General features: G+C 39.1%; 1 protein-coding gene across 2 annotated transcripts in view; it reads right to left on the reverse strand.

Moving 5' to 3' along the window:
• NID1 (nidogen 1) overlaps positions 1-14,200 on the reverse strand; it is a 49,503-nt gene that overhangs the window by 3,071 nt on the left and 32,232 nt on the right. For both annotated transcript variants that reach the window (XM_068676218.1, XM_068676217.1), the window contains 7 exons: positions 11,985-12,209; positions 11,202-11,374; positions 9,104-9,230; positions 4,385-4,556; positions 3,087-3,244; positions 1,586-1,709; positions 289-401 (listed from right to left, as the gene is read on the reverse strand). In XM_068676218.1, coding sequence (XP_068532319.1) covers positions 289-401; positions 1,586-1,709; positions 3,087-3,244; positions 4,385-4,556; positions 9,104-9,230; positions 11,202-11,374; positions 11,985-12,209 — 1,092 coding nt within the window. The remainder of the gene's footprint in view (positions 1-288; positions 402-1,585; positions 1,710-3,086; positions 3,245-4,384; positions 4,557-9,103; positions 9,231-11,201; positions 11,375-11,984; positions 12,210-14,200) is intronic.

Genomic DNA, 14,200 nt, shown 5'->3' on the forward strand with positions numbered 1-14,200 from the left:
CAGCTTTTGCCATATCAGATTTTCATCTTGATCATACACCTGTCCTTCCATACAGGAAAGAACAGGCCCCTTCTCTCCCTATTCTGGTTTGATATGGCAACCACAATAACTGCTTCTATAAAAACAACACATACATATGTGATTTTCAGTAACTCAGAAGACACAAATCTAAGCAATAACTAGATTTAAAAAACCATCTATATCAGTTGGAAGCCTTTCAGTGAGAGCTGCTACTAAGCTCATTTACAGGCTAAGGTGCTGCACAACTGGAAAAAAAATGTGGATTACCTCCTGGGCACTGAGCAAAAGCTGTGGTGATTCCATAGAGGCGGGAGCGCTTGTGAGGCTGGAAGTTATCATTTTCTGTCGAAACCATGCGATCCACTGCTACAACAGCATCCCTGCCACATACAAGAGAAATTAACGTGTAAGTACACGGAGAAACAAAACAAAAAAAGAAAAATCCGGAAGTGCTTCATTTTCACTAGTAGGAAGTGATGCCAGAATAAAATCCCACCAAGACCTTAACTTTCATGGACAACTCAAGTATATATATATAGCCTTCATGCTAGGCAGCAAAAGGATTTAGCAGCAAGGAGCCAGCTTACTATTATTGGAGGTACTTCCAACACAGGGACACATCTGCTAGTAGTTTTGACACATTACATATTCTGCCCCTCTGATATCTTCTGTGACATAGACTACATAGATACTACACACAATAATTACGGACAATACTGTGTTTCAGGTGAAGCATTTTATCTGAAAGGAATACAGCCGGTCCTAAGTAATTTCTTTTTTTCCTAGAAACAAAACGGCACTCAGCTGACAGAACTGCAACACAGTTTCTCATATATCCATATGAGATATCCAGAATACATATATATATGGATCCATATATATATATGGATATATATCTCAATATATATATCTCCATATATCCAGAATAGCATTTGCCAGCTATTAGGTTCCAGCTTGGAAATAATTAAGCACATTAATAGCTCGTTTTGCTGCAATTAACAGACTCAGTTATACAGAAGTTTGCAGGTAAGTCCACATAACTATTTACCTCAAATGAAAATACTATATATTTCCAGAAAAACATCCGGTACATGTATTTTAAATATATAAACTATAAAGTCTCAATCATATTTCAGTGTTTTAGTTCACTTGCAACAAAGAGTGTGCCACCAAGACAGTAAAAGTGCCTTCTTATTTCTGGTTGAACAGTCAGATAACATTGAGCATAGAAGACCTTGAGTGAGTAATTTCTGCCCTCTACAATGCTGCAAGTACAGCCATAAGGAAAACATGTTAACTCCCACTCCTTTCCCAAAAATGTTCAGTTCTAAAAGCATTTTCTTAGAGGACAAACCAATGTGCTGAAAAAAGAAAACCCAGTTAACTGGCAACATCAATAGGTCAACTCTGCAGATTCACTCCGCCCTGCAACAGCTATTGCCAGGAGAAAAAAAAAAAAAAATGTGTGAGAGGTCACACATGAGAAATGCAGCAAATACTTCAGTTCCTATGAGACAGGAGAACAGAATAAAGCATTCCATAATTCCTTTAGCAGATAAAATACCTGCGCCAGTCCGTGTAGTATAAATTCTTCCCATAGCTTGTAACACTGAAAGGATACTGAATTCCTTCAACAATCTTTCGTCGACCAAACTGATTAGGGTTCATGCATTCCAGTCTCTTTGTACCTGCATATAGTGAAACAATTCAGTTTATTCAAAAACAAGACCAAGAGAGCTCTCAGAGGGGATAAAGGCTAAGTGTAAGCATGCAAGCACGAACAGAATAAAACTTCCTGGAAGTCTTTTGGTCTGCTGCTTAGTCAAAGCCCTTCCCATGCCAGATCTCCACACGTGCCAAAGACTGGATGGCAAAGTACCCTAGTGCTAATGTAATTAGCACAGCACCTAACTTACTGAAACACAAACATCCAGTGCAGCTACGGCTTTGCTCACATGTTGAAACCCTTGGTACTGAAACCAGCATACTCAGGCTGGGGTAGAAGCTGACAGAAGGTCTCCTCCATTCTGGAGGGATCCTTCAGCCACTAGTCAGGTTCCACCTCCTCTAGAAGGCATTTTTCAAGTACAGTTTGGTAAACATGTTCCCAAAAAGCTTGATGGGTTGAACCACAAAAACAATACGGCAGGAGGAACATCCAACTTTTCAATGCAAATAGGGTGTTTAAAGGTCTAGCTCTAAGTCTACTACGCACCTTGGAAACACGACTAAAGAACCTAATTTTGAAACCCACTACAGGTGTTTAAGAGAAAAGGGGATAAGAGACTAATCTGAGAACAAAAGAAGGAGAGAGGAAAAAAAGACAGCACAAGGAGAAACATATGAAGGCTGGAGAAAGTCTCTTACAGTGAAACAGAGAGCTTGATCTTTTTAATTTATCAGTAACTTGAAAGGTGACTTGAAGTATAAAAGGACATCCATAGGAAGAGATCTCTGGCAGAATCTACAGTGGCAAAGACAGCAGGATGGCAAAAAAAAGAACAGTTGAAATGAGGATTAGAAGTATGCTTTTTTTTTTTGAACAGGTAAGACACTGGCAGGAAACCAGCAATGTGTCAATGCCAGAATTTAATCTCTTGATCTCTAAATACAGTATGAATTGCTTTTAAGGCTTGCTTCAGTCAAATATAAGCCAGGCTTTACCTTACAACAGGTTACAGGGCTTAGAACAATAATGCCAAAATAATGTTCTGTAGATTAGACAGATCAGTGTTCTTTTCTGGTCTTAAACTATTATCTATGAAACCAAAACTTCCCCAAAGGCCTAAATACTATCTAAACATAAAGCTACATGCAAGGCACACAGATATAAACCTACTGCATCCCTGGAAAATCTGTTCAGAATTTAAATCTTCCAGCTTACACAGTCTCTAATGTGAACTCAGTGGTCATATGAACAAATAAAGTGAGATTATTAAAGCCAAAAAGCAAGGTATGAAATTTAAGACTTTTCCTAAAGAGCTATAAGCATTAATTGGCTGGGCATCTTTTCAGGATTAGTTATTATACTACTATTACGAAGATAGATTTCAACACCTATTTACCTGCATCTACCCAACACAGCATTGAGGAATAAGGATCAAATGTGAGCCCGTTTGGTAATCCCAGATCATCCTTAACAAGAATTCTTCTGTTTGTGCCATCCATGTATGAGGTTTCAATTTTAGGAGCTTCTCTGTTCCAGTCAGTCCAGTACAAGATTCTTAAGAGGAAGAAAAAGGCAAAAATTAAGACAGTGACTGATCTCAAAGGATTGTTGTAATCAAGGAAAACAGTAAGAACACTGAAATAACACCATCATCACCATTAGTTAAATCCATAGGAAGGACCACACTGCCCTTGGATATAGAAGCAACAGAAGAATAGTGAAGATATATCAAATGTTTTACTTCTATTAAAAACAAAGACAGACAAACACACACACAAGGCGAAATGCTTTTTCTATATTGTTTACCTAAACAATGTGTGCAATAAAATACGTGCAAGATACAAGGCAAAACCACCTCTACTGAAACAGTTCTGTGGACTGGTCAAACTATACATCCCTACCACTCCTGCTCACCAGCCGTCATGTCTGCTCAAGTTAAACAGCAGCAGCATTTGGCACACATCCGTGGAATTCATTCAGAATTACATTTTTCTTGTCAGCACACCAAGCAGTATGCAATGGAAGTGATCATAGCAGACTATGGTCAGGGGAGAACCCCAGAGAAGGCCATTAAAAAAATCGCTAACCACTGATCACTAATAATAAAGTATCAGTGATTTTTTTTTCCTTGAATGTGCTTTCTACATCTGAAAATTTACAGGGTCCCTCAAGGCAAGCACATTTGCTTTTTTTTTTTTTAACCCCTAAACCCACCCACAAAATCTGCTTTGAGACAGAAGCCAGATCCCAGAGCCCCATGCTGTCAGGAGGCTTCTGCATGGAACAGGTCCCCCCTCAGTCTCATTATGCTTGTGCCTCTCCTCTTCCTTCACGCTATGAAGTGCGTTTCTTTTTCCTTACTCTGCTGTCACTTGACGCACATGCACAGATGTTCTCACCCCACAATTATGTGACATATAGGAAATGTTGATTTTAACATGTATTGGACAAATCTCTCAAAGTATCACGGCATTACCTAGTGGGCATTTTAGAAGTTTATTTCAAGCCTACTACACAGGACACAAGTAGGTTGTTCTGTTTTTGTTTGCTGTTTTAAGAAACTATAGTCCTATTATTGTCTACAGACCGCCTAATACATGGACACAGAGCATACACTACTGTTAAATACATAAATGCATAAACCTATTCTATAAAACCAAGCTTTGCATGTATATTTAGAAAAGGCATCCATACCCTCTCACAGGATCCACAACAATTGCTCTGGGGTTCACTAGGCCAGTGTCAAAAAGGATACGACGCTGGCGCCCATCCAGCCTAGCCACTTCTATTCTGTCCAGTTGAGAGTCAGTCCAGAAGATGTTGCGACCCAGATGATCTACAGCTATCCCCTCAGGGCTTCCCAAGTCTGCAAGACAACAGAAAAAAATCAAGCCTAGACATTATGTTTTGTACCAATATACAGCATTGGCCTCATAAGCATTCTCAGCTCCTAACAGAGAAGTTTTCTTTCAGTTTTCTGGCTGTGGTCCAACAAAAGCCACTTCACATCAGTTGGAAGAGGAATATGAATTTTGCCTTATGAAGTTTAAATACATAGAACTTTTATAAACACAGAGCCCTTGGAGATGTGTCTGATGTATAAATAAAAGATCAATCTGTAATAAGAGAAAGACAGCAAACGCAGTGCCAATAAACACAACAAAGATGACTTATGTTACTACTGGACATGGATTTTTAAGAACATTGCCCTGAACTGCAACTGATCTTCAGTGGCTGGGGCACTGCAGTGCCTCATTGGTGCAGGGATGGTAAAATAGTGTAACAGCTAGGCAGCAGCTTCCCCAGCTCTTCATTTCTTTTAACATTTTACAACCTAGAGCTCTACACCTTTCACAGCAGATTCCTGCCTTCTCAAATACCTTCCTTCCCACCTCCAGCAAGGCCCCCTTCACTCTCCAAGCGTTGGTGCTTCCTTTCCCATCCTTGCACCTTTGGGCTTTGGCTTTCCCATTACATAAGAACAAGTAAAGCAGTTTGACTTGCATTAAAGCAGAGAGAGGGAATTCCCAGCTTGATAGCTTTTCCCCCAAACCTCCCCTGGCCCATGTTTCCCTTCCTGTGAGCACCTCCTTTATAAAAGCCATGGATTTCAGGCAGGGTTACAGCACAGATAACCTGAATTGTTAAGACTCACTTATGCTTCATGTCTTACATTACACTGGGCTTTAATACAACTTACTCTACCCTCCTTAGCAAGTCAGGATCTGGAATAGATTTTATAACTTTTAATATTCCCCCTTCTTTGATACTGGCATATGTAGCACTCCTCTGAGAACTGGATTTCATACAAAGTTTAGCCAAAACAATACACAGAGATAACCAAGCTCAAAGGACTAGAGATAATGATATTAGCTAACTGATGGAATTCAGATCCAGTTCTTTGTTTTTTTACACAGCAACCCTTTTTGGAACATGTTTCAGAACTGTATGTGCACAGATTTTCTTGGACAGTGAGTTGTTCCAAAAGCAACAGGAAATAACAGATAATGACCTACTGCTTTAGCATTAGTAATTTCTAACCCACTTGAAGGATGGAGAATAAATACATGGCACTTGGAGGTTTAATTCGGCCACTGTTGAAAAGCCGCCTTATACTCTACAAGGTTCGCTGAAAAAGAGTAGGCAGGTTGTGCAGGATGTAGTGAAGCCAAAGACAGGTACAAATCAATTTTAGTCTAATTTCAGTTCCAAAAGAAATAAAGAATTGCACATGATCACTCCCCAGAATAGGCAGTGGCCCTTCATACCAGCCATCTGCAGAATTTTTTTCAAATGCAGATCCACACATCATTTGAATGTACTGGAATGAGGGTATGTGGCAAGTTAGCCTTCTATTAATGCTCAGGTTTATTTGCTGATAGCCATTACATAAACAGATCCCAACACAAACTGCCTTTCTGGAAAAAAGGCATTTGGTCCAGAATACCAGACAGAGATACAACTTTTCTGTGAATTAAGTTACATAGCAGACTAAACAGCCTCTCCTCTCTCACCAGGGTGGATTAAACTTAGTCTGAACACATCATTTTGGATGTATGTTCATTGCTGAAGAGCTGGAAAAGATTAATTAAGATATAGTCTTTCAAGAGGCACAAACATGTTCCTGCACTATTGTCATCAGGCCTTATACAGTCACAGGCTCTACCCCTGGGAAACAGAGACACATACAGCTGATAAAATTTAGGCAATTACTACAAAGAGGGAAGCTCTACTTCCTGACCTGCCTACACAGCTGCAGAACTCAGAAAGCCTCCAAAGGCTATACAGCTGCAGGAATAGATGAGAACTGGATGGAGTGTCACAATAAAACATGTTTCTGCAAAGCAACTCCACTTGGATTGCAAGAACTTAAAAAAATAAAAAAGTGCATTCCACAAAAATACACATGAACAGAAGAATGCAGCAAGCAGCTGTAGCTCTCCTGAGGACAAAGACAAATATCAAAACAAAACAAAAAAATAGTTTATGACAAGACTCTCATGAGTTTTCTGAGAGAGACGCATTTTTCCCATTTCCTGAAATTTTCAAGTTTCAGTTTTGGATAGCATAGAGATACTGAAATACTGAATATTCAGCCTTATATTGTTCTGATCCAGTTAACATTTCACACAAAGTAAAGAGCAGCAGTGTTCAACATCTCTTCAAGAATGCCACACACATCCTATGGGGACAACAGAAATCACGAGATGTCTTTACACACACAATATTATTTGTAGCAGATTAAAAAAATGAAGTTTCCACATGGCATCATGTTGTAAGCACTTAGAATTACTTAGAATAATAAGATTGAGTTGAAAATCTTAACAAATGTTGCTAAAATATTGTATACACTGCGAGACTTTCAATGCATGCACACACTCTTCTCATTAGATAGGCCAATTTATATCTATACAAAACCTTTAGCAATAGCAATTTCCCTCGCTTTTTAAGAGTACAGAATCTGAGGAAATATTTGAACAGTGGAATTTGGAAATCCTTGCCCCACTGAATCTGTATTTATACAAGCACATGCTTGCACTATGGGTTAAAATCTCATTTAGATTGAACGTGTTGGGATGAAAAAGAAGTCCTACAAATACCTCAGACATCAAGTTGTACAGAAATACCATAGTTGCTACTGTGGTTAGGGATGGCTTTAAGTCCTCCTTTATCCCTTCCCAGAGCAATGGGAAGATCCTAGCTGCTCCCCCCTCTCCACTGCCCCTGAGGGCCTGAATGGAGCCCCAGCAAACTGGCTTTTCTGAAGCACATACTCCAGGTAGAGATACTTAAACAGATAAAGAAAACCAAAGCAAGATTATTGTGAAGCTTTAAAACTGCTTGACCATTTTGCTAAGTCAATTTCCTAAGTTTTAGTGACAACAGGTAAAAAGGATCAAAAGCAAGGGCCACCTCCTCCAGTGACTTGACTTTACAGGTGTTCTACAATTCTGAGGATACGTGCGTGCAAATAGTGCTGCTAGCTATTTTTGTTGTTTTTTGTTTTGTTTGTTTTTGGTGTGCGTGGTGTGTGGAAAGGACAAACCTGTCCTTTCCCTTAATCCTTTTCTTTTAAGAAAAGTTTTTGTATTGTAGATGGTCAGGCTTACATTTCTAATGAAAACAAACACAAACTGCATTGAGCAACAGAGACCTGGGGGAAAAATACCGTAACAGGACATAAGCTGTAAAAGCACCAACCCCACATTACTCTCTAGCCCAATTCTTGAAGCCTTGAGCAACTCCAAGGGTGAGAACTGAATGAGACTAATTTTACTCATTCTTACTTCAAAACTTAACTGGAAGACAAGAAAACTCGCAGCTGAAACAGTTTCTAGCCACCTTTCAGCTGTTCAATCTCCAAGCCCAGGAACAGAGAGCAGGGGTTCTCTTCAGCCTCCCTGCCCACCCATTACTCCCCAGCACAACAGACAGGTGACGGGCAGAGTGAAGGAGAGAAAATGCCTATACAAATTCAAATCTCAGACAGTCAAAATATTACCTACCTTGCTTACCAGAACGAAATCAGAGTGATACCCACAGATAGAATTCAATGTGAACATACCAAATTATTATGAAATCTTTCTGCAACTCTTTGGTAGGCTTTAGTTTTGATTGCATTCATTCAACAGAAAGCTGACAATCCATCATCCTCCATTTCAAATCACAAATGCATTAAACAACAGGGATTGGCCCCAGCACATGCCCTAGGTTTTAATGATAACTCAATTCCATTGTAAGCACCAGCCATTTACTGCTACCCTTGTTACTGTCTTTTGCTCCATCAACAAGAAGCTGTCAGTCCAGCAGAGAACCATCCCTTCGTTCTCCCAACAAGCCTATTCGTAGGTCCTTTGCAAAGAACCTCACAAAGCATTCTGAAAATCCAGCTACATTATACTTACTGAATCACCTTTATTTGCACAACCACTGACTGTTGAAAAGCTTCCATAGTTTTATATAAGGCATGACTACCCTACGTTAAAACCAGCAAAACCCTAAATCAACTGTTAACATCATGTTTATTTATGCTTTTTCCTTCATGTATTTACATGTTGTAGGCATTGCATCATTGTAAGCATGAATAATGTCTCTATTTACAGCAATCAGAGCTTAGTCTACCCATATGTCCCAGCCTGCTCTTCTGCACTTTTGGGCTTAAACTTAGTTTATATAAGGAGATCAGACTTCTCACTTATCTCAATAGTGAAATGGCAATGAAGTGCTACTGCACAGGAAATGGATTTTTTTTTTTTTTTTAACATTAGCCAGACTTTCTGGTTATTGTTCATCAAAATAGCACTCACTTGTGATGCTACAGCGCAGGCAACAACTGCGAATTATAGATTATTAAACTCGTGTCTCTAATACCATTACTAGGAGGTAGCAAGACAAAGAACTTAGTCCTGTTACCTGTTTTGATGATGGTTGTTGGCTCCCCACCATGCAGGCTAGCTCTGCTGATCGAAGGGCCACTGATGTCTGTCCAATAAACCATCTTGTCCATGCAATCATAAGCAACTCCAATAATAACTTTGTCCTGTTGGTCAACATGAAAATTAGGTCAGCTTATGCTAAACAAAACAAACAATGACAACAAAAGTATTTGCCAGCAGGTCAAAGCTTCAAGCTTAAAAAAAATATTCTTGGAAAGAGGTGAGAGATGGGGAAGACAGGCAAAAAGAAAAAAAAAGGACAGTATGGGTAGTCATCATAGTGTAGCTTAGAATAATACTTGTAGTTTCAAGTTCCTTCTAACTAGCAATCACCATTCACTGTTCTCTTACTCCAATGAAGCACTGTAGATATTAATACTGACCTGTTGGTCTTACTTCAGTAATTTCTTTAAATGGATATGCAGAAGAAAATTCATGATATCGTACTTAGTTATTCCTCATATGCTTTTTTCCCCTCTCATCCTTTCCCTTCAAGGACAGAACAATGACTTTATCAAATCTGACTGCTGTTTTGTATATTCATTAATCCATGCACAATGACTCCATTTTAGCATTTTCTTACAAAGCACTAATTGGTATAAAGTTATAGCAAAGTGAGTTCTTAAAATAAAAAATAGTTGAATGAAAAACTCTATAAATCAATCATTCTGTTGGAATAAATATGCTCAGAGACAAGGAAGCAATTTTCTGGGCAGGAAAAGGTAGGGCTGAAGTTTGAGTTCAGAGTGGAAACTCTTTTCTCCAAACAAATGAATGGCATTTTCTGTATACAACATTAATTTTGTATGGATTTCTGAGTCGATTTCTTTTTTTATTAAAGAAGACTTAAGACTCTCATTCATTGGATGGAAAACGAAAAGGATCAGCAACTTCTTACAAAGATGGTCCAAAAACACGCATTAGAACAGAGATGGACGTTCTAGATGGCCTAGATTATTACTGTAGGGTACTAAATAGTCTGTCTCCACACTGTCACTTCCCAAATACTGAGATAGCACAAAACAAAGACAATACTGCATGCAGAAATCGAGCGTTTAATTGAAGTTTTAATGAATAGTTGCATCTTGTCTTTTGGAAGCTCTTTCCTGATGATGGTTCTAATTAGACCATTCTAAGCCAGACCAAGTAAGTAACAAGACTAGCTGACAAGGATTCAGAATTGTTTCTCTATATCAGCTTAACTACCCACAGTATTTTCTTTAAAGCATTGCTGCAACAGTGCTGTGGACAAGTGACAAAAGCTTGATTTTGCCGTTACATCACAGCAGAGTTTGTGGTACTGTGCACTTAACTGAATCTGGGTAATTTAGTCAGTATCTCATCTATCAGGCCAGCATGCTACCTGGTGTTGTTATCATTTATAAATACACTAATACTAGAATGAAAATGGAAATCCCAAGCTTCAGGCAAAATAAATTAACATGATGAAATTGGAAGCGGAAAGAGTTTGTGCATGTCACAGGTGATGGAAAAGATACATTCTCAACATCAGGGATTCATTTTCAAGGAAAAATGATTCTCAAGACAGTAGTAAGAAGTGTGGGAAAAGGATTTACCACCCACTGGGGCTGCACATGGAAAAGGAAACAAGAAAAAAAATTATATATCTGTAGCCAAGAATGCTGAGAACATGAAGAGATTAAGACTTATGACAATATTTTGAGGGAGTAAGAGGAAAACTCCATATACTGCTTTTGTAGATCTGCATTTTTATACCATAGCCAGAAATGAATAGAAAGTGTAATGAAACAATGAAAGTGTAAGGGTAGGAGTGTTTATATCATGAGCTGTTGGAAACATGTAAGATCACAAATATTACATTTTTATCTTATGATCTCTTCTTTAAAGGCAAATATTTTTTTGTATAGCTCATTTTTTCTGAGTAGTCAGGTCATGGATTTTCAGTGGCAAAGTGAGATGATACTGAAATTCTAATGAAGAATAAAAACTGAATTTGGAACTTCAATTATCAAATGACATAAAAGACAAACAATCCCTTTGATCTTTGCTGCAGCTCTTCCAAGACACGTGGAATTTTATAGTAGGTTACTTACTGGAATATGCAAGAGTGCTTTTGCACCATTTTTCTTCATGTTGTTTCCCTCTAGTGGAACATGCTCAATTTTCCCACTTTGGGCGAAGAGCAAGTGCGTTCCTGGAGGCAGAGGTATCGTGTCTGGTCGAACAGAGGGCCCAATAGCAATAGGAGGAGCAGCTGTGCTCAGACCTTGTTGATAGAGAAAGAAGCAGATGGGAAAAAATGAGCTTGTACAGCATAACAAGGCCTCTTGTTATTTTCAGATACAATTACAGCCAGGCTTCTTAGAAGGAAACAGCCCTATAAGTAGACACTAATAACTATAATCAGATGCAGAGAGCTTCTCATTTTTTTCCTTTGGCTGACAGAGAAGGAGCAATTGACATAAAAGGTCATTTCATGTTCAACTCTGTAATTGCTTGTTCCATCAAATGTTCAAAATCTTATTTTGCAGTTGAAGTGAGGAAGATGTAAGAAAGAACATCTTTCATTTCCTGAAACAACAGCCAGTTACCACACACCCAGAGCTGCCACAGCTCCCTGAGGGTAGAAACTATAGAGGCCTCTCACAGTTTCAAGGCACAAAAAGAAGTCAGAAAACCATCTTCTTAATCAGAGGCTCACCACAGTTGTCCAGATGCCCTGGCTGAAGGAAAAGCATATGCTGGAGTTGTCAAAGGGCTGGGACAACAGAAGACTGCAATGCTCCAAGTCAGTGCTATATCTCAGGGGCCCCGTATTTGGAGACTGTGCACTTCAGCAGAGAGAGACACAAAAGACAAGTGCTTCAGCCACTTACATGGCGGTTGAACTCCTGGGCCACTCCTGGTGCCATCAATCTCATTTCCATCCCTGTCCACACACCAGCAATATCCAGTGCTGGAATGGCACTGAGTGGGCAGGTAATTGCCATGCTCGTCACACTGAGGAACAAACTGAGCCACTCTCATCTCTCTTTGGAAGTAGGCGCCTCCACTTGCAAGAGCTACTTCTTGCTCATGCTGACATCTGGTCTTTTCCACTCCTGTGGAGAGAAAACAGAAATATTCACCAGTCTGTTTTAACTAATAACTCTGCTCCACTAACAGTTACTATGCATTGACAGCTTAAAACACGAGTATTCTCACCACTGGAGGAACATTATTACAAACTTGAAAAGGTGTATACCTTCAGTGCACCTTCAGAAAGTCTGTCCTATGTAAATTTAACACATTTGCCTTAACTTCACATCATTTCAAATATCTTTCACTGTGTAATTTAAAACAGAACAAGGAGCTCCCCTGCAGCTTCCTACATTGAAAGGTCACAGACAATGTTCTCCAGCTTCAGTTTTTTTCCTAGCAGCGCATTAGCAAGAACATTCTGTCCCACTTGGGACCCCCCAAAGTCTACTTGTTTGGCAAATACCCGTGGGCCTTAAAATGTGAGCAGTTAGCCAGACCATACAGTGGGTGAAGTTTTTTTTTTGGTAATGCTAAAAGTCGAGTTTCCCTTCAGAGGCACCGAAGAAAATTAGGACACAAGGCAGATGCTGAGTTCTCTATGGAGCCTAGGAAGCAAGTCAACTCTTTGCTCTGATGCATAATAGGTTTTTAAAGCTGAGGCATCACGTTTGAGCCCTCATTTGATATTTTAGACCTAAGTGAGGAACTGCAGGAACAGTTTGCCCAGTGCCTGGTAAAGCACAGAAGTGAGGCTATACTGAAAACAGGAATACTACCATGCATACAGATAAACGTGATATGCAGTGGCCACACCAAATGCTTATGTATTGCTACAGAGGTTACAGAAGACTACTAACTTTCCAATTTATCAGGAGATAAAGGGATTCATTTCTTTTGTTTTCAAGTTTACTAAGCAGTCTGTACTGAAAAATACATCTCTTTGGTATTATCTGTCATGCAATAGGGAATGTCATCTAGATCAACATATCCTTTCAGATATGAAAGAGCATAGTGAAATTAAGAGAATGTCATAAAAAAAACATTTTTCCTTCTCTGCACAATGAAATCTGGGTCACTTTTACCTTACACTTGAGACTCATAAAGGAGTCCTGCACAATGGGAAAGACTTGTAATTCTGGAGAGTATCTTCCTGCTGTCAGTGATTTCTACAGACAGCTAGAAATACTTACTTACCACAGTCTGTCTGATGAAGAGGTTGAATATTACACTCTCGTTTTTACATTGCCTGGTGGACAGCCAAGACCTAGCACAGCTGAGCTAGAATCTAATCCCATGAGCCTACAGACTATCATGGTGTAACAGTCACACAAATATCAAAAAATAAAGGGGGGGGAATATTTTTTAAGTTATTATAACCAGTTATGCAAGCAAAAGCTTTGGAGGAGTTTCATGCACCTGGACACAATTAAAGCAATACAAATGTCTGGAGAACAGCTCAGTCCAAGCAAATAAAATATTTGGCCTCAGCTTTAGTGTGGGTGGTGAAGGGCCTTGAATCAACCTACAAAATCAAACACTGAAAGAAAAACTCCATTATCTCAAATGTTGTTTATAGTACTCAAAATACCATGCAGGTAAAAGAAATGTTGATTCCAGTACAATACTTTTGTCGCAACATTATTATTTTTTTTTTTTAAATCTAATTACATGCACCATTCCTGAGAGAAAGCAGGGGGAATACAGGGTATTGGTAAACTGACCCTCCCTGCTGCTGTTCTGCAACACATTCGTGCCATCCTTTGAGACACTAGGAGCTCCTCCTCAGTGGGATACAAAAGCTAATGTAGAAGCTGGTCAGTTTTCCTTCCTGTCCCAGGAACTCCCAGAATTAGAGAAACTCAAACAGATTATTATTTAAAAAAAAAAAATAGCAGACTAGATTAACTTTATGAAAAGGAGTTAACAAATATAAACTATACAAAGGACCATATGTGCTCCCAGCTTGGACCCAACTGTTACACACAAAATATACTGAAGTTATTGGGAACATGAAATACTAATGCCTGCTCAAATTCCAAAATAATGCTCACATTTCTATCTACAGACTTTA

This window comes from Anas acuta, chromosome 3 (assembly GCF_963932015.1).
Source record: "Anas acuta chromosome 3, bAnaAcu1.1, whole genome shotgun sequence".
NCBI lineage: Eukaryota > Metazoa > Chordata > Aves > Anseriformes > Anatidae > Anas > Anas acuta.